General features: G+C 36.5%; 2 protein-coding genes across 6 annotated transcripts in view; both read right to left on the bottom strand.

The window, feature by feature from the left end:
* Window positions 1–44: 44 nt before the first annotated feature.
* LOC109098939 (matrix remodeling-associated protein 8-like) lies at window positions 45–17391 on the bottom strand. The gene is made up of 10 exons (XM_042734164.1): window positions 17152–17391; window positions 12928–12954; window positions 12052–12354; window positions 11817–11918; window positions 10116–10583; window positions 3050–3211; window positions 2756–2813; window positions 2587–2669; window positions 2431–2505; window positions 45–1746 (listed from the first exon to the last, which is right to left on the bottom strand). The coding sequence occupies exons 1-10, from the start codon at window positions 17198–17200 to the stop codon at window positions 1721–1723; spliced, it is 1353 nt and encodes a 450-aa protein (XP_042590098.1). The 5' UTR covers window positions 17201–17391; the 3' UTR covers window positions 45–1720.
* A 3921-nt stretch (window positions 17392–21312) lies between these two features.
* LOC109098936 (pleckstrin homology domain-containing family G member 5-like) overlaps window positions 21313–26580 on the bottom strand; it is a 34329-nt gene continuing 29061 nt past the window's right edge. For 4 of the 5 annotated variants that reach the window (XM_042734159.1, XM_042734161.1, XM_042734160.1 and 1 more), the window contains 9 exons: window positions 25858–25953; window positions 25419–25619; window positions 24852–24962; window positions 24454–24603; window positions 23812–23949; window positions 23537–23656; window positions 23143–23391; window positions 22930–23060; window positions 22117–22292 (listed from right to left, as the gene is read on the bottom strand). In XM_042734159.1, coding sequence (XP_042590093.1) covers window positions 22268–22292; window positions 22930–23060; window positions 23143–23391; window positions 23537–23656; window positions 23812–23949; window positions 24454–24603; window positions 24852–24962; window positions 25419–25619; window positions 25858–25953 — 1221 coding nt within the window. In that variant the 3' untranslated portion in view covers window positions 22117–22267. Of the gene's footprint in view, window positions 22293–22924; window positions 23061–23142; window positions 23392–23536; window positions 23657–23811; window positions 23950–24453; window positions 24604–24851; window positions 24963–25418; window positions 25620–25857; window positions 25954–26580 lie in introns of all 5 variants that reach the window. The other variant, XM_042734163.1, reaches the window with a different exon arrangement.

Raw genomic sequence — 26580 nt, 5'->3', positions numbered from 1 at the left:
ATTTGCTGAGAACAGAAAAAATACCACATACATCATGCAAAAGATAATCCAGAGGCTAAAATTTTATTCTGCTTTGAAAGAGAGAACATTGGCAGTGAACTGGAAAATTAAATCATCAATAATAAAACTGCTTCAGGATTATCCATTATGTGGCATCATGTACCAAAAGCATTGTAGTCTACCCAGCAAATTCCTCTTGCAACCTCAATCAATGATATTAACACATTCTTATTTTGAAGCCTTTAAGCAAATCAGAAGGGCGGCTGACTGAGTGTCATATAATTATCATAATGGGGAAAAGCATTGCTTCAGCTTCACCATAATAAACTGTTAAAGATAAAGCAGCACACATTGCATAACACTGATTTGAGCAAGCTAGGAAAGAAATGTTTGCATCTATCATGCCTGAATATTCATAGCCATACTATTCAAATGAAATTATTTTCATGTTGTACCAGTACATGCATTTGAATCAGTTTCACACTTAACTGTTTGCTGCAAATGACTAAAAGCTGCAAGTATGGATAAATAATGCCAGAATATTCAAATAGACTGTGACAAAGGCAGTTAGTAAGGTTTGTAACATGAGAAAAGCAAATATGAAAATATACAAACAATAACATGAAAAAACTAGATGACAGCCAGAATACATAAGATTGTGATAGAAAATGTTACACATTAAGGGAATTGTAGCTTTTTGTGCTAACACAGTTAATAATGGGAATATAATATCAAAATGAGAAACAAAACAAAAAAATACTGATTTAAATGAACATTATGACTTAATATATTGAAATGTTTTGGCTAAACTGACTGTGCATTCAATAACAATAAGAATGTAGATTTTAATCTCCATGTTTAAAACTGTTATACAAAACCAGCATAGAAAATTCCAAGATTCAATCTGGGCTAAATTATGATTTTAAACATAACCACATAGACAGATCAAAAATATAAGCAAAATCTACTTGACCTAGTATAATTATTCAAATGGAACTTTTAAAAATCATGCTGTTCATATAATACAGTAAAGGTATTAAAAATGCTTATGAATTGTATCTTTCAGAAAGCACAGCTTAAACCTATTGAGGAGATATGAACAACGCCTAAAAATGCATTTTGTGATGTAGCAATAGCTTCTGCAATATTTGTGATCATACAGGTATGGATTTTTAATTACATGTTTAATTACAGAATCATCTAAAACTGTACCGTCTAAATTGCAAAGTTTTTTGATTCCACAAAGAATAAAAAGGTTCTTCCTCACATAACTGTTCATGCCCCAGCCTCGGCCAGGCCTCATCCTTAAATAGCTCATACCTCACACCAGTATAAACATTCTGACACTTAGGACACAGAATTCTGGGGGTGTTTTTTCTTACTCATAAAGCACGCGGCAGCACTGGGCAAAATTCATTAAAAAAAATGCTGACTCTTGCATTTTCTAAGCTTTTTGATTATCATTTTGGTGCTCTGAAACAGTTGTTTGCCATTAGTCTGATATATCAGTTGTACAAAATACTGCTGGTGAGACTCTGGTGCTTCCTGCAAGCTTCACAAGAGCCAAACATACGAAGGATCTTGAGTCAGGATAAAAAAAAGAGACAACTGTGTCCTTCTCTCCTTTCACTTATTTCCTTGCCATATTGTCACCTCTCTGCACTTCATTCTTCATCCGTTTCCAAATCTGCCCCTGGACCAGCCAGTGGCAAGGTGCCTCTTATTTCCAAGATGGCTTCACCATCTCTGCAGAGAAAATAAATTAAAGACAGAGAATTTGTGAATTTTGGAAAACATAATCAAATTTCAGAGCAATTTTGGTTTGCAAGCTTGGCCTATGATTTATTTATTCATTAATTTTTTTTATTATTAAGAAATCTCATCAAGGCTGAATTTTTATTTTTGTTTAAAAATACATTAAAACAGTAATATTGTTAAGAATTGTATACAGTGTCACATGATCCTGAAATCATTTTAATATGCTGATTTGTTGTGCAAAAAACATTTCTTATTACCACAGTGCTGCTTAAAGGGTTAGTTCACCCAAAAATGAAAATTCTGTCATTAATTACTCACCCTCATATCGTTCCAAACCTGTAAAACCTTCATTCATCTTTGGATGATTTTTCATTTTTGGGTGAACTACACACAATTAAAAAAAAAAAAGTCAAGATTCTTTGATGAATAGAAAGTTCAAAAGAATTGGATTCTTTACTGAAGTCTTTACTGTGATATTTAAACAATTTAAAGCAATTTAGTGCAATTTAATGCAATTTGATTTATGTTTATCAGCATCCGACATCTAGCCTGGTATTTCTAGTTGTCTTAGTGAACTTTTGGCTTTATTCTTTGAAGTGAGCCACATGTTAGCTTTATAAACCTCTCTCAGACAAGGAAAATGGCGAAAACAATCACAACCAATGATTCTACCTCTGTCCAGGTCAATAGCTTTCTGGGAGCAAAGTTTGGACATTTCCGCTTCCTTCAGAAGATTGTTCTTGTAGTCTGCGGAGATGAACAGAAATAAATTTGTCCAAGTCTTTTCACAGGTGGTGCATTTTGAGAATAAATATGAGGTAAACTCACCCAACTTCGTCTCCTCTTGGTTGCTTGACTTCACTTCTGGGATGCTTCGCTCACATTCTTTCTTAACAGATGACGTGTGGCCCCTAGATATATGACACACATTGACAGTTGATGCTTTATGCACAACTAATGTTCACAGATGGTGTTTTTAACATCAGTAGGTACTCACACATACGTCACCATCGGCAGAGGTGGACTTTCGACTTTCCGTGGATCAAAATCCTGGCCTATGTTTAAAAAAATGCAAATATTAAATCAAGTACAGAGTACATAATATTTGAGCATACAAATGTCATATATAACAGACATGTTATATATAACAACATGGCTGAAAGACACTTCTGAAGTGCAACAAGTATATCACATTTACGTTATATATAAAACTGAAATATAACTACATGCCTTTTAAGAGCAATAAAAAGCAAAAAACAAATGGAAAGGACCAATAAAAGGACAGAAAAACCTTGTCTTTTCCGGTGACGTGTGAGGAAAATGACAGCCAACACGATAAGGGCCAGTAAGAGAAGAGTCGCCAGGATGTAGCCCAGTTGCTGCAGGAAGTGACTCCTCTGCTCTGGCAAGATGACGTTGATTACATGTGGCGGCACTTCCACCATATTGGTGCCTAAAAGAGAAGATGATCAAGTATATGTATTGAGGAGTTTGGCCTTGAACTTGATCTTTTTTGGTTATTTTCAGTAACCACCAGAGGGCCCTGTGCTACTTAAAAAGATTTATGCTACACAGAATCTTTTGCTGTGTAAATGCACACTTCATCACTCCTTAAGGCGAGATATTACAGATGTAATCATAATCTGATTCCATGCCCTCTGATAAATGAGACCAATATCATCTATGCTCCTGAGCTATTTATTCGGCTTCACATTAGCTTACATGGTATGACATAATATAAACACTGCATAAAAAACAAAAGTATTACACACCAAACACTAAACAACTCAAGGTAACTAAAGTATATTTAAACAAAATAAGGGCTTCACCCTCAGCTAAAGACTGAAGAAGCACAGAGAGATCTGGCATTAGGGCTAAACAGATGTTGGAGGTGATTGTTTCTGGAGTTCAAAACATTCTGTTGGCAACACCAAGGCCTTGGGATTGACTCTCAGAAAATACACAAACTGATAAATGTATACCTTGAATGCATTCTAAGTGGCTTTGGACAAAAATATCAAACTTTCAAATGTAAATGTTTTAAGCTGCACAGTTCGTGCACTAGTTTATTTTAATTGTACTCTGAATTCTGTGAGAAGTGCCGGAAACTGCCACATGTTTTTCAGCTAGAATGAGATCCACAGTTTTTTTTTCCTGGCAGGAAAACATGGATTTAAATAAGATGAGTGGTGGAAAACAGAGGGAGAATGGGGGAAATGGGGAGGTACTACGTGGTTTATTTTACTGATTGACTTTGTAATTTTGCTTCCACAGGAAAATTGAATAAATCAAATAAATAAGCCAAACTTGCACCTCTTTGTCTATGATACAGACATAATACAGACAAGCAGCCTAAAATGATGACAGTAGCTTACAAAATACTGTATGATATCATAGTTCCTAGAAAAGAAGTATTATGAAATGTGGAAAATCACTCAGGGACTATTAAGTTTGGACCTTACAAAAGAGCCATGGCAGCCCTAGTGAAAAATAAATATACTAAAACGTATTTGAAATATATTTATTTTATGATAAGCATGCTAAAAAATACATATTTCCGTTTTAATGTACTTAATATAAATATCCTGCAACTGTACTAAACTAGTATACTTAAAGTCTACTAAATTGGAACAACTAATTTTGTACTTAATGCCCTTTAATTGTGCAGAAATAGTGCTGAAATCCAACTAAAGATGTACTGAAGTACTGTATATTTGATTGTGCTTAAGTGGAACTATTGCAAGTATACTTCGAGTACACTTTAATTATCGTGCATTTAAAGGGATACTCCAACCCAAAATGAAAATTTTGTCATTAATCGCTTACCCCCATGTCGTTCCAAACCCGTAAAAGCTTTGTTCGTCTTCGTAACCCAATTTAAGATATTTTGGATGAAAACCGGGAGGCTTGTGACTGTCCCATAGACTGCCAAGTAAAATACACTGTCAAGGTCCAGAAAAGTATGAAAAGCATCATCAGAATAGTCCATCTGCCATCAGTGGTTCAATATTGTAGGGTAGATTATAGGGCTAATATTGTAGGGTAGATTGCTGTAATCAGTAACAGCTGAAGGATCTTCTACCCTCGTTTTTCAGAAGACCTCATAAAAAAAGCCGGATATGACTGGTTACTGGCAGTCAAGAGCCGTGGTAAAGAACAACATAGTGTGTTCTGTCACAACATTATACTGTTTTGCCTTTAATAAAATGCATTTTTACTGAAATGGCAGCTACATAATTTCAAAACACATTCATTTCTGTATCTTTCACCTTAGGTAAACCACAAAGCAGACTTCTCCACAAAAGTATTTCTCTAACAGTGATTTTATGGTTATTATGCAAAGATGTTTTTTGCTTAACTTTAGACTTCCCTTTCATGTTCACATCACAGATCATTTTTTAAAAGCAAACAATTGCTCAAAAGCAATAATACTTCTTCCAGATCTCGAGAAGCAGTCTTTATTTTCTGCTTGTTCATGAACAGATGTCTTCAAGAATAGTTGTGCTTATGATGATGTTGAGTTTGGGCTCATCATGAAAGCTAAACATTTATAGGCCAAACAATCCAGAACAGGGCTTCCATGGGGACTTGTCTTTGGACCGTCCTGCTTCTAAGACCTTAGGGGAACATCAATATGCTTAAACCTTGCAAATTTTGAACAGTTATTGAAATGCCAGATCCCAGGGAAGCTGAAAGTGAGTGATTCACATGATTAGAACCACCTGGTCTAAAACGGCTTAACTATAGAGTATAAACAGAATTATGAAAAGACCTAAAAGGAAGTGATTTTATGTAATGGCTGTGCTGAATCCAGACAGTTGTCTTTTTCTTCATGCTTAAACAAGACAGAGGAAAGGACTGACAAATTTTGGATGGCTTAAGAAAGGGGTGAGGGAAGGTTGAAGGGGGAATAAGGGGATGTTGAGGGTGGGCTGACCTAAATCCACAACAGTCTCCTCCTTATGGCTTATGGTCTGACGTTGAGCTCTAGCTACAGCTGGCCAGATGCTTTACAGATGAAGCAAACTTCCCTTTTCCTGCAGATAAACAAGACGCTGTCCAAAAACACTCCAGAAAGGACGGAGACGGAGGGTAAAAAAGAGAGAATGGCCAAAAAAGAGAGAAAACTATGCATTAAGAAATGAGAAAAAGAGAAAATTAAAGAAACAGAAGAAGGGAAATGGAATGTGCAAGGGAGAAGACAAAAACCATTAAAGAAAACAAGCAAGGAAAAAAATGGGCAGATAAATAAGTCAAACCACAAAGAGATGCAGCAGTTAAAAAAGAACAAGTGAAAGCTTAGAAGACGAATAGACTGACAATTTGTATGACACTCTGTGCAATTTAACAAAACATAGTGGGGTGATGAGGAAATCTGATGCTTTACAGGAACAGTTTACCCAAAAAATAACATTTGGTCATCGAAGTACCACATTATTCTTTTGCTGCTCCTACTTTATTTGTCACATAGAAGCACTGCTTAAGAGCCCTGCTGGGACAAATTAAAAGCTCATGAATGAATCAACCAGACCAGTGTGAACCAGATTGACGGATTCATTAAAAAGGATAATCAAAAGAATGATTCAAAACAATAAATTAAATGACTCAAATCCATGATTAGCTGATCAGTCACAGCTACTCATCTCACAAATATGCAAAGGCGAGCATCACGTTTTTCAGTGAATAATGACTTCAATTATGGTTTGTTCTGAACACAAACTTGTCATAAGGCTTCATATAACTTGTAATATATAGTGCACAGGTTGTTTGGACTATTTTATATGATATTCTAATGTGTTTTTACAGCCTTTTAAAGCTTCCTTGATGTGTTCCACTTAAGAAATAAAGTCATATGGGTTTGAAAAGACACAAGGGTGATTAATGGGGTGGTTGATTGCGATTTCACTTTTTAAACATTAGTTAGTGTGTAATGTTGCTGTTTGAGCATAAAAAATATCTGCAAGGTTGCACCACTGAAAGTTCAATGCAAACGGAGATATTGTCTTTTAAAATTCTGGCAGTTTATTGCCTACAAAAACGGCTGGTAAGGGACTACAACTAGCTTCTTCCCAGGTCCGTTACGTCATGAACCGGGCGAGGAAACCCCCCCCGGGAACACGCAACAAAGGGGGCGAGGCAATGTTGTGCTGCTTTAGAGAAAAGGAAGAGAAAACTAGGGATGCATGTAAAAATCTGTTCATATAGGAATCGCGATTCTGTCTTCTAACGATTCTAATGGATTCACAAGTTTCAAAACCAATGTTCTAAAGCAGCGGCTCTCAATCCTGCTCCTCGCATCGCCCTGCTCTTTCTCTCTCTCTCTCTCTCTCTCTCCCTCTCTCCTCTCATTCAGATCGTCAGATCAGTTTCAACAATCTGTTCCATTTATACACTTTTTTTTCACATAGCAATGAGAAGCATTATACATGGATGCCCGTACGGTTGCTGTGCTGTATTAAAGCTTTAATCAGAATAAAACCATATATTAAAAGCTAACAGAAGCAGTAGCATTTACAAACAACAGCCTATCTAAAAGTATGAGACAACAACAAACAAACATACCATTAAAAGCCATGCTTGCACAGGTTCTGCGTGATCCTCTTCATTAATATTCTCTGCGTTTCAATCGGGCTCATATTGATAAGCAATATAATGGACGTCATTGTTTACAATACAACCGGAGCACATTCTGAGCTTGAGAGGCAGGATGTTCAGACCATAGATTTTATAAAAACATGGACAAAGTGTCCGTGACATCACCCGTAGATTTCCAAAGTGTGCTTTGAAGCCTAAAGTAGGCGGAGATGGCTGTCGCCATCTTGGCAGTGCGTCACTGCGCGTCACTCCTGGATAATCAAAAATGGGCAAAAAGGCAGGAGCTGGTTGCTGAAGCCACGCCCACCTAGCACGACGGCAGTGTCAGCAGCGCCAATCCACCTGTCACTCAAGTGGCCACACCCTTAATTATGCAGAAATTTAAGGCTTAATATAATTTTAAATGGATGAGTTGTCATGAAGGGTAAAATTAGCTAAATAGACCAAAATAATTTTTTGAACCAGGCTGTAAACGTTTTTTTTTTTCTGCTGTAAAGTTGGGCATTTTAACATGGGGAGTCTACGTGGTTGACTCCCTTTTGCAGCCATCCTCTAGCGGCCAGTTGACGAATTACAGTTTAAGTTACTTCCTTGTTGGCTTCACAAGCGAGAGCGGGAGGTTGCCGCTTGGTTCAGACAAGCTCTAGAGGCGGTTTAGCGAATCACAACACACTGAGCCAGCTGACCAATCTCAACCCATCGCGTATTTCTGAGGGAGAGGCTTCATAAAAACAGGAAATAATTGAGGCTTTTGTTAGAGAAGGGACAGTTCGGTGTGGAATAAGGGTAAATTATGTGAAAAATAATGCGTTTTTTAAAAAACTAATCATGAACACGTTAGACTGCACCCCATAAACACAATCAAGCCTAGAAAAGGCTGATGACAGAACTATCCCTTTAACTCAAGGAAGACAGCCAAGACAAACAACTGACATCAAAACAAAATACAGACACTGAACAACACAATGTATAAATAAGCAGTCACTGCAGATGCTCAATGCTTTTTGCCAAAAAAAAAAAAAAAAAAAAGAGGCCATGCAGAAATATTTAGTTGTTAATAATAAATTCGGTAGCGCAGAAAGTGTTTAGCTCTATCCTTTCTTGCCCAAAAGTCTGTGATTATCCGCAAGATTCCACTGAGGTTTGTGTAGTCTTGGGTCCAGTAGACGCAGTATTACTAAACCACAGAAAATGACTTTACCACATTCTTTTATTAGTGGTTTTTCTGCCAAATCCCCACCCGTCCTTCACCCTTTCTCTTTTGTCACTGTAAAAAAAATCATTAAAACATATGCATCAATCCCTCTCTGTCACTTAAATATTTCCTTACTTATTTTTATCTCCCAATTCACATCACCTACCTCCCTGTCTTATGCAAATAAAAGAGCACTTTCTTATCCTCCTTTCCTCCTGTCTCCCTGGCAATACCTCAAAGAAAAACATAAGGCTATCGAATGATCCGAACCAGAGCAGAACTCAAACTGAGAAAGCGAGCTGTGACAGTGGGAGAGAGAACGGCAGTGGAATGCAAGTGAAAAAAAGATAAAGAGAGAAAAAGAAGCATGCTTGAAGCAAAAGCAGAATAATCTTTAAAGGAGAACTGCTGCATTTTAATGAATGTGAACGTGGCAACCCAGACAGCAGGGTAACCAGATCTGCAGACTTACCACAAACTGTTTTAGGTCAGGATTGTTTGTTTGAGTTCATGCCCTGTGATTACATCCAACCTATTTTCTTTCTTCTTTCTTTTTACTACATTTGTTTAGCATTTAGTTAATACAGATTCAATTCTGTAGACATAAAAAGGAGTCCCAGGGTGGTGGGTGTTTTTTTTTCTTTGGCTCAATAAATGCTAATCAAGTAATTCAAAACTGTTCTGTAAAACAAGTGTATACTAACCATCAACCCTTGCCTTTTTCTCTTGTGAATATAAGCCAAACCAAGAACTTTAACAAATAAATAAAGGCTAATTAAATCAGGAGAACTCCCTAGCCTGGGACACTAAGTTGCAAATATAGCATTTAACACATTACTTCAGCAACATGCTGAAGATGCTCCAAGAGGGACGTTCTATTTTCTTACATTTACTTCTACCTGTTCAAGTGGTTTGCACTGGCATTTATCCACACGCAACTTGCAACAATTCCGCTGACAACTATTTTAGACTCTCATTCAGACTTGCATTCAGAAGAAAAATATTTACTGGAATCTGTGGTGCAAACAAATCATAATGAGCCAAAGCAACAAACAAGAACTCCTGACAGCAGCAACTATTCTGTGATAAATTGGAGTAATTCTGGAAAAACCCTTGTGTGCTGTGAAAGTGTAATACATGACTAGTAAAAAGCTGAAATAAAGAAAATGATGAAATGATGAAACTTGATTGAATTCATGCTTCTCGTGATTGATCTCTTGATTCTTATGTTGAATATCTTTTTATGGTCACACTTTATTTTAAGGCCCAATTCTCACCATTAGCAAACCATTAACTACGGCCTTTCCCTTAATAAATTCCTAATTTGCTGCTTATTAATAGTTAGGTAAGTTAGGTAGTAAGGTAGTTGTTAAATTTAGGTATTGGGTAGGATTAAGGATGTAGATTATGGTCATGCAGAATATGTGCTTTATAAGTACTAATAAACAGCCAATATATTAATAATAGGCTTGCTAATAAGCAACTACTTAATAGTGAGAATCGGTCCCTATACTAAAGTGTTACCTTTTTTATTATACTTTACTGTTACTGTGGGTGTTTCTCTTACTTGGGTCTTCATTTGGAAGATACTGAGGTTCATCTGTGGGTTCCTGAGGGATCTGAGGGACTGGAGGCGTCACGGTAAGCTGGAAGATGCGTCTCTCATGCAGACCGCAGTAGTGATGGTGGAGATGACAAGAGTATAGCCCCTGATCCAGAGGCTGGGTGTCTGAGATGATCAGAGAGAAATCTCCCTGCGAGAACGCTGTGGCAGAAATATTCATCTTTTGCTGAACAAACAGTGGTCCATAGTGACGCCTCTCACCAGAAGCGTACAGGTCGATGAGCCGATCGGCACGGTCGTGTCGGACCCCTGGAGGTTGACGGTCCCAGTGCACTACTTGTTGTTGGTCCTCCTGACTGTTGCCCTCTGTCCAGATAGGCCGGCGGTTAATGCAAGGGAGAACCACCGTGCTGCCCACCAGAACCACAAACACTGCCTTCTGACCATCCCAAAACCGCCTCTCCTTACGTGCTGAGAGAAAACCACAGCAACATGGATATGTGAGAATGCATATATAATCAAAGATGGGTAGATTACTTACAAATTGCAGTCTGTTATTGATTACAGATTAGTCATGTAATATAGGTTACTCATTTTAGGTAACATAATTCAACTATTTTTAAGATTACTTTTAGGTTACTTTCATCAAACTTGTTTAAAACATACTTTAAACATACCATATTCATATAAAAAGCAAAGAAAATAAAACATATTCCTTTTTTTATATCAACATCATAAAATGCATTAAACATTACATTACACCAGGGTTTGCCAAACTGGGGTTAATGTAAGAACTGCAGTAGGTTTGTGAGTTGATAAAAAGCTAAAAAATTTATTAAATCTTAAAAATGAACACCAAAAATATTAATATAAACTATTACTTGTTTACCTGCATATCAATAAGACCATTAACTGACATTACATGTGAATGTGTTGCTAAATTACTTGAAATATTAACTTCCTCAGAGATTCGCAGCTGACAAAAACATTTGGGAATCCCTGCATTATATGAGGAAACATTAATAAACATGAAAGTAACGACATTACACGCCCAGACTCTTTCAGGTTTGAAATGTTTTTTGTCCAGACTTCCATCATGAATAATTTTCTTCTATTATGTGAATAATATATTATCATGTAATCCATAAAAAGTGACTGTAATCGGAGCAAAATGTAATATACTCTAATTACAATACTTAATTTTTGGAATCTGATAAAAAAATATAAATTACACTAAAAAAATAAAAACCAATAAAACTATATTAAAAAATTAAAAAAATAAAAATATATAATCTAAGCAGTATAACTATTTTCAACACTGACAATAATAAGAAATATTACTTGACAACAAAAAAATCAAAAAAACTTCAAAAAACATCATAAAACAATTTAAAATTCAAGGAAAATTTCAGCTTTGCCATCACAGAAATAAATGACACTTTAAAATACAGTATAAAGTAATTTTATATTGTAATAACACAGTATTACTGTTTAAGCACTATATTTTTTAATAGGTTGCTGACTGGAGATGAACAGAAGAGTGCAAAATTTTCATTTCAAATGGTCTTCACATTCTTTCCATTCTTTAATCAGCAGCCAGTTCCTTATTTGGCATGAACTTGCACAGACTGAACAAGACACAGGTTAACTGCCAAGAAAAGCCAGACAAAAACCTCCTCTGAAATATGAAGTGAATTTACCAACCTGATTTGGTGACATTGAGCTGAACTTTGATCGACTCGTACAGGTGGCAGTAATGATGATGCAGGTTACAGGAGTAGATTCCTTTGTCACTCATCGCAACATCTGTATGAAACCAAACAAAATGTATTAATTTATCTAGAAAAGAAACATCAGAGATTTCCCTAAAAGTTTTGAAGTGTGATGATTTCTATGGAGTTCCAAGCGGTTGCCTTTGTATTGCCAATAAGTATCTCACCTTTGATTACCAATGAGAAGTTGCCGTCCTTAAAAGCAGTCTTGGGCATGTAAATGCGGCCCTGGTTGTAGCCGTTGTAGATGCGCTGGTCTCCAGCAGAAAACATGTCTATGACACGTTCCATTGCGTGGTCTGGGCCACTACGAAGTAAATCCCAGTGCGCTACCCTTTGGCGGTCCTTTAAGCGGTCTTGGGTCCACACCATGCGCTGACTATGACATTGCAATACTGCCTGAGATCCCTGGGAGGCGCTGATATTGTACATGGCCACCACCACGCCACTGCCATCACTTTGGCCTTGCACTGAAACACAAAGGGCCGGTTTCCCGGACACAGATTAGGCCTAATCATTGAAAAGCAATATCATATGTGATTACCCAAAGTAAATGGAGCAGCGCTGTTGTTATAAACCATATGTTGCTTTATCGCCAGTAAACTAGTGTTTGAAGTAATTATAGCATTCTCAGTCCTGCAGTTGCAGATACACTAGGCCTACTGTTCAAATGTTTGGGGTCAGTTTATTAAATGTTTTTAAAATAAGTCTCTTACAATCACCAAGATGCATTCATTTGATCAAAAATACATTAATATTGTGAAATAATATTACAGTTACAATATTAAAATTGCAACTCTTTTCAAATATATTTTATTGAACACATCTATTGTAACAATGTAATCGTCATTACTGTCACTTTCGATCAATTTAATGCATCCTTTCTAAAAAGAAAAAAAATTTACTTACTTTAAACTAAACCAAACTGACTTTAAACTTTTGAACGGTAGTGTATATTTTTGGACATATATACCATTAGGTAATACGCTCGATACACTTTTGATTAACATTTTATAGTTTTAAGATGCAAGTAATGTGCTTACCATGGCAGAAGAGGAATGAAGCCAGAACTGTAAAATAGGCAAACAGAAAACCTAGTTAAAATTACATACATAGGCCACCTCATGTTTTTTCTCACTAGGATAGAGACTAGAGATGCGGGATTTACAGGTTTCCCTGTTTGTGTAACATTTCTGTCAGCAAACATTTTGGGAAAAATTAGCAGCATCAATATTTTGCAGCCCTTATGCCTGGAAGGACTATTTATGGATGTTTGTATGAGTCTGTAACCCTCAGAAATAAACACCTCTTCGTATGTCTGCAAGAAGAATCAAAACACTCCTGGCTAATAAAACACTCATTTGTAATCTCTGGTAAACTTTAGACGTAGAATATAAACATTTGACTAGATATTACCTAAGCCCTAATTATTCTTAATTACTGAAATTTTTGTCAAGTTAAAATTCAAATCAACTTGAAGGGTATAGTTTGCCAAAAAAAAGAAAATACTGAAATGCACTTGTTCATGATAGAATGTTTGATCTGTTGAAAACAGTTATATGAATTCATACAGGTTTGGAAAAACATGAGGGTGAGTAAATGATGGCGAAGGGTCTGGCTGCAGACTTGCACTTGCACTCTCAGACACTTGCGTGACATCACTAACAGTCTTTTTTATTTTTTATTTTGTTCTATTTGTTGATTACTTTTTGTTCAAATCTTTCAACATTTTACAACAGTAACCAGGTGTTGAAGACAAGAAAAAGAAACTAAATTACGAAGTCACTTGCAATCACCACTTGCACTCTCAGCTACCTGCGACGTCACTTGCAGTCGACACAAATCGTGCATGTTGCCAATGGAGACAAGACGCTGTGGTGATTAAACAATTAAAACTAATTTAGTACCGTAACGTACAGCGTCCTGCAAGAAAAAGACAAGACCCGCAAATCCGCGGCCACAGAACAGCAGAATATGAACGCGATGCAAAAAGTCTCTCGTTAAGTGTTTAATTTCCTCCCGTAGAAAAAACAAACACTTAATATGGCTTAATGTATTAAGATAGGCCTGCATAAAGTGAAATTAAAATATCAAATTCAATATATAGTTATTATTTAATTTACTACAAGGCAAGCAGATGGCCATAAACACAATGCGCAAACATTCACTTGTCCTCCAATACAGCAAAACGCTTAATGTGGCCTAATAATGGACTATAAAGACAATTCAGGAGCCTATATGTCTTTCTGTTGACTTAAAGTATATACAGACCAACAAATATGTTGGTCTGTATATATGCATTATGAAATGCATTAAGTGCTATTAAAAGCATCAATGTGTTATGCGTTAATGTTAAACATTTTCCTCCCATAGAAAATCATTATAAATAAAACACGTAATGTAACATTAGCTTAATGGACAAAGACAATGATATAAAAGAGTTGTAGACAGTTATTCTATATGGAAAAACGCTTAACGCGAAACTTTGCGTGTTGCATTTATTCTGGGCTCACCTGCTTGCCTGTACATACCTATTAGTTATGCATATTTTAATTATTATTATTATTATTATTTCACTTTTAGAATAATGAAGAGGAGCATATTGAGTTTGGTCTTTATCATCTTAGTCTATTATTATGCCACATTATACCATGTTTTGCACATGTTTTGCCATGTTTTATAAATTATTCATTATATTTATAAACTATATTGAATTTGATATTTTAATAGCATCTTAATACATTAAGCCATATTAAGTGTTTGTTTTTTCTACGGGAGGAAAAGGCTTAGCGAGAGACTTTGCGCACTGCATTCATATTCTGCTGTTTTGTGGCCGCGGATTTGCGGGTCTTGTCTTTTTCTTGCAGGACGCTGTACGTTATAGTACTAAATTAGTTTTAATCGTTTAATCACCACAGCATCTTGTCTCCATTGGCAACAAGCATGATCTGTGTCAACTGCAAGTGATGTCGCAGGTAGCTGAGAGTGCAAGTGGCGATTGCAAGCGACTTTGTAATTTAGTTTATTTTTTCTTGTCTTCAACACCTGGCTGCTGTTGTAAAATGTTGAGAGATTCAAACAAAAAATAATAATTAAATAGAACAAAATATAAAATAAAGACTGCGGAAGCGCAAGTGTCTGAGAGTGCAAGTCTGAGAGTGCAAGTGCAGCCAGACCCTCTTGAAATGATGACCATTTTTATTTTATTAACTTTATGACTATGGGAGTGGTTGGATTGTCCCAGATCCTCTCGCATTATGAGGGTCTGGGGCAATCCAACCACTCCCTTAGTCATAAAGTGGGAACATTTTCTGTGCTTTTTTTTTACAACATGCTGAAAATATGAACGATTTATATAAAATGGGTTGGCTTACTTTTTTTTATTCTATTCTCACAACCTACACATTTAAAGACATACAGTGCAAAAGACAAACAGACAGTCTGTTGGATGAATAAGACAATTTAATGGTTCACAACCATGTGAAACACACCTAGCATTTCATGAAAATTCAGAGCAGTGTGTTTTTTTTTGTTTTGTCTTTCACAGCTGTGACTACCATTCAGATAACTTAACCACTGAAACAGTAAATGGTCAATGTCTGTACAATTATTTCAGTTATCAATTGTCCTATTTTAGACTGCTCTTTCAGTTCCTCTGAAAGAGCAGTCTAAAATATAATGCTTCTTAGAGACTTTTACAATAAAGAAAGAAATTCATCATAGTTGCACAGTAAATACTTCTCACATGGGTTTTCATCTTTGTTTGGTCTTTGAGGGTTGTTGTAAATCATAATGATTTTGTGTCAAACGAGAGAAAAAGAAATGTTCAGCAAATCCCGAGGGCAATAGAAAGGCAGTAATAAGGATGTGTTAGAAGCCAGAGAAACCACAAACATCAGAGCGAAAGGCGGAGGAGGAGGAGGGAGAGGGTCAAGGGTTTGGAATCTGCTGAGGAAGCACTTTGAAATGCAACGACTGCTCATATATCTGTATTTCATTCACACAAGCACACTCATATTCACACAAACATGTTGAGGGCAAAGCTACACCTGCACATGAGATTGTAAACCTAAAAAACTGAATCTCTCGTTCTATATCTTTCTCATATTTTCCAAAAAAAAAAAAAAAAGTCAATTCTGTGCCATTTACTAACCCGCATTCCATTATGACTTTCTTTCTCCAGTTAAAAATTATTTAAAAAAAAATATTTTAAAGAACAACAACTTTGGACCCAATTGACCATCTTTGCTTGAAAAATACTTTTACGAGTCAAGGAATTTCATTACACTTGGACACTTTCATGTTGGAAAACTGCTAATAAAAAGCTTCTTTCTTATTTGACATTGCTCTATTAAGTCTGAAGTCAGGGCTCAGATGTCCTTTCATGACATTCATGCAACAAGGAGGCTTCAAAGGAACTGAATATAACTGAATAAAGAATTGTATTTTTAATGAGGGAGATTATAAGAGGGCGCTGACCAATGGGGTCAAACTTAACTGACACAAAACTGGTTAAGTTTACAATACTGAGTCAACCTGTGATAAGATGAGTAGATTTGAATAATATTTGTTTTAAATAAAACCTTATGCCTTTGCTGTTTGTTAAGTGAATCACCCTGAGTCACTCCTGAGTTCTAAATATGCAATTATGTTAGGTAAGGGGAAATTTCTTGATTCATTTGAAGAGAAAAACAAGGTCATCTTGGACAAACATCTCATACTTACCACCACAAAATAAAATTACATGCCACATCTGGCATTTATTCCACAGATTGTCCAGAAATATAGTATTTCGTTTTGTGTTTCTATCAAGCAGAGCAGTTTTTTGGGAGCAGAGACTTTTCTTTGGGTTAGTTCAAAACAAAGTCAGTCCTGTACACGAGTTTGAAGTTATCTGCGCCAGATGGTTTTGGCATTTGGGTCTGGGTCTCAACAGTGCAAAATACAGACTGTAAAACCATTACATGACATTATAAAACGTTTAAACAGTAGAGAATATTCGCAAACGTGTACTGTGACTCTCAAGACACGCAAAGATATACACTCATGTGAGAGTGGCATGTTTCTTGCACACCATACCACACAAACACGCACACTTTGATAAGCATTTAAGCCCAAATTAGCATTTTAGAAGTCTATATAAATATAACAGACCATCTTTATACATTTACCTATTCTTCTCTCAGCTGTCAATGTAAACAGAACAAAAAAAAACTTAAAGAACAACACCAACTTTGTCATTGGATACAGCTAAATCAGATACTCACATTGAGCCAAGAAAAGCGCTCGAGCGCACAAGGGTACAGCCAAATTCATGTCCGTTATCCTCTTGGGTTTATCACTCTAGGTTGTGTTGAAAGCAGAATAAAGCTGAATTAGCACGCCTAGTCTCCTGAAAAACTTCTATGGCGAAGAAAGACTTGCTGTTAGTCGACCAGCGACATCAGCAGCAGCGGCAGTCTGCTCCACAGACCCACCTTCAGCTCACGCGCTCTCCGCCTGGCCTGCCCCCTTTAAACACCAACAACTAACCATGAGCTACTGTCTTTGTCAATATCCCTGTAATCCATCAGGGGTGCGAAATTAAAATATATTTGCTGATGACTCAAGTTTTGCCAGCAAATGACAATCTCAAAGACAGTTCATATGAGAAAATTAAATGCGCTGCAGCATAAGATTAATGTCTTTTTCAGATCTTGTGTTATCGGAATGTTGTGTAAAACTTTTATATGAGGATTTATGTAGCTATTAGCCTACAGCAGTGAACGGTTCGATTTGAAAGATCAAACTATTTCCAAGCTAGTAAGTTTGCGTTTCTTTTCTAAAAGAATTTTCTCTTCCATATATTTCCTCCCCCATAACCATGTCACCTTATGGAATAGAAATCACTGTCACTCCGTTCAACTCATATGCTGTGCTAGCTCGGCTTTGTCAATTTGCGTACAGTATGAGTACTAGTTTTGAAAACCCTTTGCGGCACAAAATATACAAATATATTAATTAATACAAATTATATATATATATATACATATATATATATATAGATATATATATATATATATATATATATATATATATATCCTACCATATGGCCTACCATATCGACAGATACATGTGGTGTAAGACCTGGTAATAGTTAGTTAGGCCCCAGTCGCTTTTCATCAGTGTTGGTGGTGTGTTTACAGGCGTTGCTCACAGCATGGCTATAAGCCACAGTGCAGACTCAGCTTCCGCAATGAGCAATAAAACTCCGGGGTAACAACACTCAAGACTCTGCTAAGAACCTAAAAACGTCTGCCAGCTAAGAGAGAAGGGACAAGTATTACTACAGTTAGGCTACTTATGTCTATACAATTGTGGAAGCAGATTCTTTATACTGAAAACTATTTGTCATAACTGATATAGCATGTGGAACATTTATTTCTAAACATTATACCTTATTTATAACCATAGTGCCTATTCGGATTTTACATCTCGGCCTGCTCATATTTGGATTTAAATAAAAATGATGATGATGGGAAAATAGGTTGCATGCATGACCATCTCTCCATCAGCTGAACAAACATATTAAGTCAAAGATGAAAAAAGTAGATATTTGCTGCCACCTTGTGGATCACTGGAATATTCCAATTTTATATTTGACAGCTCACCAGTATGATCCTGTAGTCTTTCGTCATTGCATTCTATAACCATGTTGCTTGAAAAGGTTACAAAATGAAAAATATGCACATATTGTAAATTAAAACCATGATTAGGGTGAGACAAGATGCATTCAGATTTACTTGGAAGGACAAACATTTTTGGAATATCTTCTCATTAACAAATTTCGTAAATAAACAAAATTGGACACATTTTGGTGGTGGATTTGGCATCTGAAGCATTTTAATTGGACGTTTGCCGGTTGTGTTTTCTCTTTAGAAGCACTGTGCAAATTTGTAACCTGTAAATATTGAAGCTACATATGTAAACTGATCAAATCCAGGCATAAGACATGGATTCAGCCCTTATTTTGATGTCAATCGACAAATCAGAAACAGTGCTAACCATTCAAATAGCAAAAAGAAACATAACAATCAAAAGGCATCAACAATAAGGATATTTTCTACAAAACAAAGCAGGTTCAATAAATACCATATTTACAGAACACTGAAAAAAACAAAACAAATGCATGCAAGTTGATTATTGTGGCGTTTGAAGCAATAGTAGTCCACAGTTGTTCTTTTTTTACTTTTTTTCATCAAGTGTGATTCAGTAAATTCCTATAACCTAAAAGAGTAAATCTATTTTAGGCGTTACAGGAGCTACATCATCTAGCATTGCAAATAAGCCCTTAGGACTCAGAGGTCAAATTACAAATGAAAACTCAGGTAAATTCTGTAATTAAGAGTGCTTTAGAGTTTATATTCATACTTTTTGTGAAAACAGACTTCCCCGGGGCAGTAATGCATGGAGTAGAGGTTAAACATTAGACACAATGTCCCTTTTACTCTGCAAAAGCCCTGACTGGTGCATCGTTAAATAAAAATTGACTCAAGTCTCTTTTTGTCAGACAGGTATTGTACAAAATGAACGTCTTTGTATATATGACCCTTTAGCATCATATTCATTATTAAATTAGTGAATTATGATCATGGCTTTTAACTGAGAGTTCCACAGTGTTCTCCCTGGTTCTGCCTGTTTATATTTGAGTCACTGAGTTGTACGTCCTCTTGGGTACAGATGTAGTCTTGGACTGAAGACTTGGTTTAAGTCCCACCAATAGACCAGCTAATGGCATCAGCTTCATTTACTCAAACACTATACTTCCCTAGAGAAACAGAGAGAAACAGAAAAATGTTAATATAAATAGCAAATTTATAATATATCTGTGATGTGACATCATTTATATCATTTCAAAGCAACTGCCAAGCATTTCATAACAACAGATCATCACTCAAACATAAGGGAACAATTAGAGACCTTCCACAAGGTAAAAATAGATTCAATACATGGAAAAAGATGAACAACTCCGTACTCAGGATTCTAGATCCAGTCATTCTGGGTGGAGTATGAGATTATTAGATAAAAGACACTGGGGATAAAAGCACTGGATGTTGAAATGCCAACTTCCCATGAAGGCTAGACAATAGGGCCTTGGCTATCCTGTGCCTGCCTGACTGAGATCAGTGCGTCTCACCCTATTAAAAGCTATATCAGAAGAGCACATTGTCTTCTAATGGGCTGAGTACACACTGATGGCTAATGGTGTGCCACACTCTTTGGAGAACATTAACAATGAGGAGGACATGCTGTACGAGCATGTCTGGACAATGAGGGAGAGTTCTGTGACAACGTGCAGGAACAGACTGTCAGCAAGCTATTAAAGAGAAGACAAGTTTGAGGGGTACATACTAATGCCTAGTGTTGTTGACATCTTTTTATAGCAAGTTTATAAGAATGGCTAATTTACGACAAGTACTAAGCTTGTGGATACAAGACTGAAATTATATTTTGCATTAAATATCAAACTTGTCTTAGGAACATTTTCATGACAAAATATTGTCAGTAATAAAAATCATCATGTCCAGGCAGGCACAAGCACTGAATTAAAATCTGCATGAATTAAATTTAGTACAACAAATACTACCAAATTCTATTTTACAAATGTGTACCACTGTTCAAAATTTGGAGTCAGAAGGATTTCTTTTAAGGATGCATTAAATTGATCAAAAAATAACAGTAAAGACATTTACTAAATAAATAAATGTAGTTGATTTGAACATTCTATGCATCAAAGGTACCTAAAAAAATCAGTTTCCACAAAATATTATGCAGCAATATTAATACAAATATTGCTTTCAATATTAATAAAAAAGAAGAACTGTTTCTTGCAACAGCTACAAATGAAGACTGAAATAATAATTGCCAAAAATTCAGCTTTGTCATCACAGGAATAAAAAACATTTGAAAATATATTAAAACAGAAAAAAACTTATTTTAAATTGTAAAAATATTTCATAATATTAATGTTTTTACAGTACTTCAGATAAAAAATGCAGCCTTGCTGAGAATATGAGACTCCTTTCAAAAACATTTAAGAAATCTTACTGACCCCGTACCTTTATGCACTTTGTGCACTTAAAAAAAAATTATTAAAAATTATTTCAATTTTTTTTTTTAAATAATAGTAATTATAATTATAATTTTTTTTATTACAACAAGCTACTGATAACTGGAGACATCAGTATTCTTAACTGTCATGAAAATAATGTCACAGTTTAAAAATACCCTAAAACAGGCTTCCTTATCCACACGCAAAATAAATATAAAATGTAATAAATAATATATATTATATAAAATGTATTATATATTAGATTTATGAAAGGTATTGCTGTCATGTTATACATTTTGGTTTGAAATATGACCTAAATATGTGAAATATTGTAGACTTACGATGCTGTCAGTGTTGAATTGAGCACCATGGTAGCACGTATCCTGTGCAACTGAGCCACCGTCAGTTTCTTATGCTGCTGATGTGGCTGCTGGGATAGCATCAAGTCACTCTTTTCCTCCAGACCACCAGAGGGCGGTGTCTCATTCTCTTTAGTCTCACAGTCCGCCTCGCCATTGGGGCAGCTGAGGGTCCTTTGCACTTGCCTGGCCTCTGCTCTCCTAAGCGTGTTGGTCAGCTTGCTCGACAGTGCTTTGGGGTCTCCACTGAAATCTTCCTCGTCAGACTGGAATCGCTCTGTGCTGTGAGACGTCTGTTTGGCGAGGTGTGTCAAGCTCTTGCTGACGTTGTTCCTGCCAGAGGAACAGCGAGGAGCTGTGAGGCATTGAAGCAGGTCGTCCTCGGAGCGTGACCTGAGGGCAAAGTACTGCAGGTAGTCTGGACGGGGCTGGACGGGTGAACGGCGCCGCAGCGTATGTGAGCAACAACCCGGGGCCAGAGACATCCCAGAAAAATCATTCTTCTCATTGTTTACATGGCCATCTGAAACGTACGACTCATTTACAGTAATCTGAGAGCCGTTCCAGGTTATTGAATCCTCGTCATCACCATCTTCATCATCCTCAAATGCCTCTTCTTCCTCCCCAGCATCGGTCTCTTCTCCCTCGCTCTGGCAAACCGCTCCCTTTAAGTCCAGCTCTGCGACCAGGGACTGAGGCGAGAGAGTTCCGTACGCACTGTCTATAGAAAGAGAGCGACTTTCTGGATCCACGTCTGTGGCAACCAAATCACTCAGACCTTCCAGAGTTTTGCTGTTATTAGTAGAGAAGGAATCCCGCAGGCTTGATGAAGACAGCAGGGAGTTTCTCAACGATGCAGTATGAACGGTCGACAAGGACCCAACCTCATCCGTTTCTTCCATAGCTGCCACAGAAAGAGTTTCCGTGGAGCCATCAGAGTGCTTGGTGAAAGAGAGAGCTTTTGGAAAAGAAAAATGAATATTTATTAAACGTCATTTAAGAAAAGATCATGCTAAGATGGTGACAGTGATTCTGATAGTGACTAGTACTTTACAGTAGTATGTAAAGTTTGTGATGATGATTTTTTTTTTTCATATTTATTCTTATCAATATTTAAAAAAATTGTCCCTCTATCCCTTGCACTCTCCATTCTATTTTTATTTTATCTATATTTCTTTCTTTCTTTCTTTTTAAAAAACTTGACCCTATAACACTTGCACTCTCTATTCGTTTTCTATTCTTTTGTCTTGTTTTCTTTTTATATATTATAAAAACCCTCTAACACTAGCGTTCTCTATTCTTTTTCTGTTCTATCTACTTGTATTATTTTTATTTATTATTAAAAAACCTGCGTTATTCTAACCAAGACTTGTCAGCATTTATATATTGTTGCTATTTTTATGGTTTTGATTGCTCCAATTGTCCTCATTTGTAAGTCGCTTTTATGCATTTTAGATTTTTTTTTCTAAAATGGCTTACTGTATATTGCATGGTCTTGTTAGCCCCATGCTGTACTGTTTGAGGCTTTGAGCTACAGGAATAATCTACATGCACTATATATACAGAGTACATAAGGAACACTTTATATACAGTACCTCTTGCCTAGCGGCTCTCTGTGCTGTAGTGATGGAGAGCTGGAGGTGGACATGCTGCTTTCCGTCTCATCCTCATCCCTGTCATCTGTGTCATCTGTCTGGGACTCGGAGCGAAGTCTCTGGAGCTGGTTCTGCATGGGGAAACTCTTCATATTAAAACCAGTAATGGTTTAAGTAACCAACCGGTAGTAACCAAAAGGTTCATTTTAATACCTGTGCGTTGTTAATGGCCTCAATCCAGCTGCGGCCCTGAGTGCCACTGTTGGCCTGAAAGCAGTAGGAGGCCACGGCACAGCGAAACTCGTTGAGGTAGATAAGGAGGAAGCTTCCTGGGTCTTTCAGCTCTCGGCACACCACGTTATGGATGACGAGAGGCTGCCGGATCACCTTCACTTTCTCCACACGCTTCACCGACTTAGTAATCAACAGAACATCAGTGAACAGGAAACAGTATACATCCATCTGTTGGAAAAAGGAGTTAATGGGGACCAGTGAGAAGCTTTTAGACAACTATCGGCTGTTAGTTAAAAATATATTTCTTACTAAAGTGCACTCAGAAATGCTGGCTCTGTTTCTTCGTGTAACAAATATAAAGAGGAAATCGTACCCTGCTCTCTTTACCCTCCTTCATCTTCAGAGCTCCCTCTAGGAGCAGCTGACGAGTCTCTTCAGGTGGAGCGCCCATGACTGGAGCGGTCAGGTCAAAATTATTATATTCCCTGAGGATCTATGAGTCAATGCAGACACAATGGATGGTAATGCAGACACAATGGATGGTAATACAGACACTAAGCAGATTTGGAGTTGCTACTTGTTTCTTCAAGATCTCATATAAACCATGCAACATTCTGAAGATAATAACTTGTAGTTTATGCATCTCACCCTTTCCACCTCCTCGCTGGCCCCCTCCACAGCCTCATACGCCTCTATACGTCCAGCGATGGCAGCCAGCTTCTGTTTTTCCTCCCTTTGTCTCATTTGTGAGTCCACATTGTTAATGAAGCATTCAACAGCAGCCACCTGACCACAAAAATATAATAATATAGAAAATTATAATATAAAGCATTTTTATATATATATATATATATATATACACACAAAGCCTCTAAATACAGTACACGAGTCCAAAATGCAAGTAGTTTTCTAATAAAAAAAGAGATTTTTATATTATCAGCAAAACAACTTAGTGTCAAATGATCAAAAAATGTATGTCTTAAATATATATATATATATATATATATATATATATATATATATATATATATATATATTAAACTTTTACCAGGTTAAAATTCCTAGTATTTTTTTTTTTTTTTTTTCAAGAATTTAATGTGGTCTTTGACATCTGAATATTTCACAATATTATTGTGATTATTATATAATTTAATACAATTTGGCATGGACTGGCAATCCCTAAACCCCTAGTTTGAATACACTATTGTATACAACATTAAAATAAACAATTTACTACTGAACAATGTGTGCATGTGCCCTACTGCAAAGATTTTAGAAAGAATTTCTTACCATTTTGTTAAGGGCCTCCCGAGTTGGCGGGGCATCTGTCTTTTTCAACACACTTTTGAGCAGCAGTGGATATTTAGTAAGTCTTTGATGAGGCTTCACCAACATGTCTGTCAGCTTCAGCCGGTTGCACTGTTTATGAGTTTCTGCCCACTACAGGATGGAAAAGTTTATTGAAAGTCTCATTTGGTGAACAATCATAAACATGAACTGACAGCACAACCAGACCACGACGGAATCACTGAGTCATAATGAGAGTGCAGTTACAATACAGGTGATCTCTCATATACAGTACAATAAACCTCCAGACATGTCTTCATATTTATCGCCAGACTGAATCCATCAAAGGTTAATGTGTCTGGCTGAAGAGCAACCAGATATGGAGGGTGATGAGTACTCACAGTTACATATATTCTGAAGAGTTCATTGTCTTTCAATAAAGTGCGCATGTACTCCATACAGGCCTCTTCCTCCATGCAGTAACGGATGTAGGGCTTGAATCGGAAACCAAACTGCACATAAAAAAAATGTAATCAGGCCAGCAAAATGATGTTTAAAAATGTAGGGGCAATTCTGAAAACTTTAAAGGATTTTAGTTCACAAAATTGCTGAAAATCAACTAATGAGTGCTGTAAGAATGAGACTGATAAAATTCTGATTCAAACAAGACAACTTTTTTTCACTGGAGAAAGCATTCTCATGGATAGAGGACTCGTATCTAAGCCAAAAGCAATGGTTTGAAGTGATGATGAATTTACTACAAACATGTAGCTTTCTGTAGGACTGATGGACTGTAGTCATGTGGATTACTTTTTGTGTGAAGTTTTGGACTCTCGTTCTGACGGCACCCATTCAGTGATCATACAACAAACTCATCTAAAACTTCAAGGGATTCCTATGGATGAGTACATTTTCAGTTTTGGGGAACTATTCATTAAAGTCTTGACAAATGATATACACACACTCACAGTGCTGAAGCCCTGATGTAGTTCAGTGGGGTTGATCACTGATCTTTTCTGTCTGGCTTTCTCTAGCGCCGGCAGCATGACCTCAGCCCACAGGGATGTGTGCAGTTGCACAATGTCTTGAATGTTACTGAAGAGGCGCACAGGTTCGACTTCACTCAGTAAACCACTCTCCTGCAGGTTCAGCAGGCCACATAGAAACAGCTGGCGAAAGAGGAAGAGATTCTGATTGTACCGTGCTATAAAGTTTCACATACAATCTGTCACAAGACACATAAAAGTACCATAAATGCTGAAGTCAATGAGCACATGACAAGATAAATATTATATATTCCTCTCATGGGCGTGTTGAAAACAACAAGGCCTATTTCAATTGCATTTTCACACACATTGGTGTAGATACTAAGATAATGTACTGAAGTAAACATCAGCGGGCTCTTACATCAGTAATGACATGCAATTTCTTGATGTAGCCTGACTCTGTCTGCAGCAGTTCCCATATAGCCTCTTGCTGATGGCACTGACGTCTGGTTAAAATCTACAAATAAACAAAAACATGTAAAAACACTATATTTTACATGAACATACCAGGGTGACTCTCTATTCATCAAAGAATCCATTAAAAAAATAACTAAAACATCATTAATAATAAAAGGAAATGTTTGTTGTGCATCAAATCAGCATATTACAATAATTTATATATATTATATAGATATATATATATATATATTTATATATATTATATAGTACAGTTTGAAAAAAGCTATACAGTTCTATATACATTATAAAATACAAATAAAAAATACAGTTACAATACAAAAAAACAATTCTATGGTCATGGGAAAACACTGGATGTTTTGTCTCATTTTGTGAATAGCTCTCTCATGTTAATGATAATGTGTATGGACTGTAGTCATGTGGATTACTTGTAGATTATTGTGACATTTTTGGACTCTCATTCTGACGGCACCCATTCAGTGATCATACAACAACTCATCTAAAACTTCAAGGCACTTTAAAACTTCAAGAAAAAATGTATTTCACAGAAAGTTAGGTCATTGAGAGTAAATTATGCTTATTTGTCTGGCTAACAAAAATTTTGGGAGTTAAAGTGCCTCCAGACTGATCTGTCAGAAACTTAGAGTGCAGTGTTGATTTTGCTTAA

The sequence above is a fragment of the Cyprinus carpio genome, chromosome B11, assembly GCF_018340385.1.
Source record: "Cyprinus carpio isolate SPL01 chromosome B11, ASM1834038v1, whole genome shotgun sequence".
Taxonomy (NCBI): Eukaryota; Metazoa; Chordata; class Actinopteri; order Cypriniformes; family Cyprinidae; genus Cyprinus; species Cyprinus carpio.
The sequence above is the reverse complement of the archived record's forward strand: the minus strand, read 5'-3'. Positions and strand labels throughout refer to the sequence as shown.

Coding starts and splice junctions, on each gene's coding strand:
- LOC109098939 (XM_042734164.1), bottom strand. CDS start 17,200: ATGAATTTGGCTGTACCCTTGTGCGCTCGAGCGCTTTTCTTGGCTCAA. Junction 11,919..12,051: donor CTTCTCATTGGTAATCAAAG/GTGAGATACTTA, acceptor GGTTTCATACAG/ATGTTGCGATGAGTGACAAA. Junction 1,747..2,430: donor AGCTATTGACCTGGACAGAG/GTAGAATCATTG, acceptor TTTTCTCTGCAG/AGATGGTGAAGCCATCTTGG.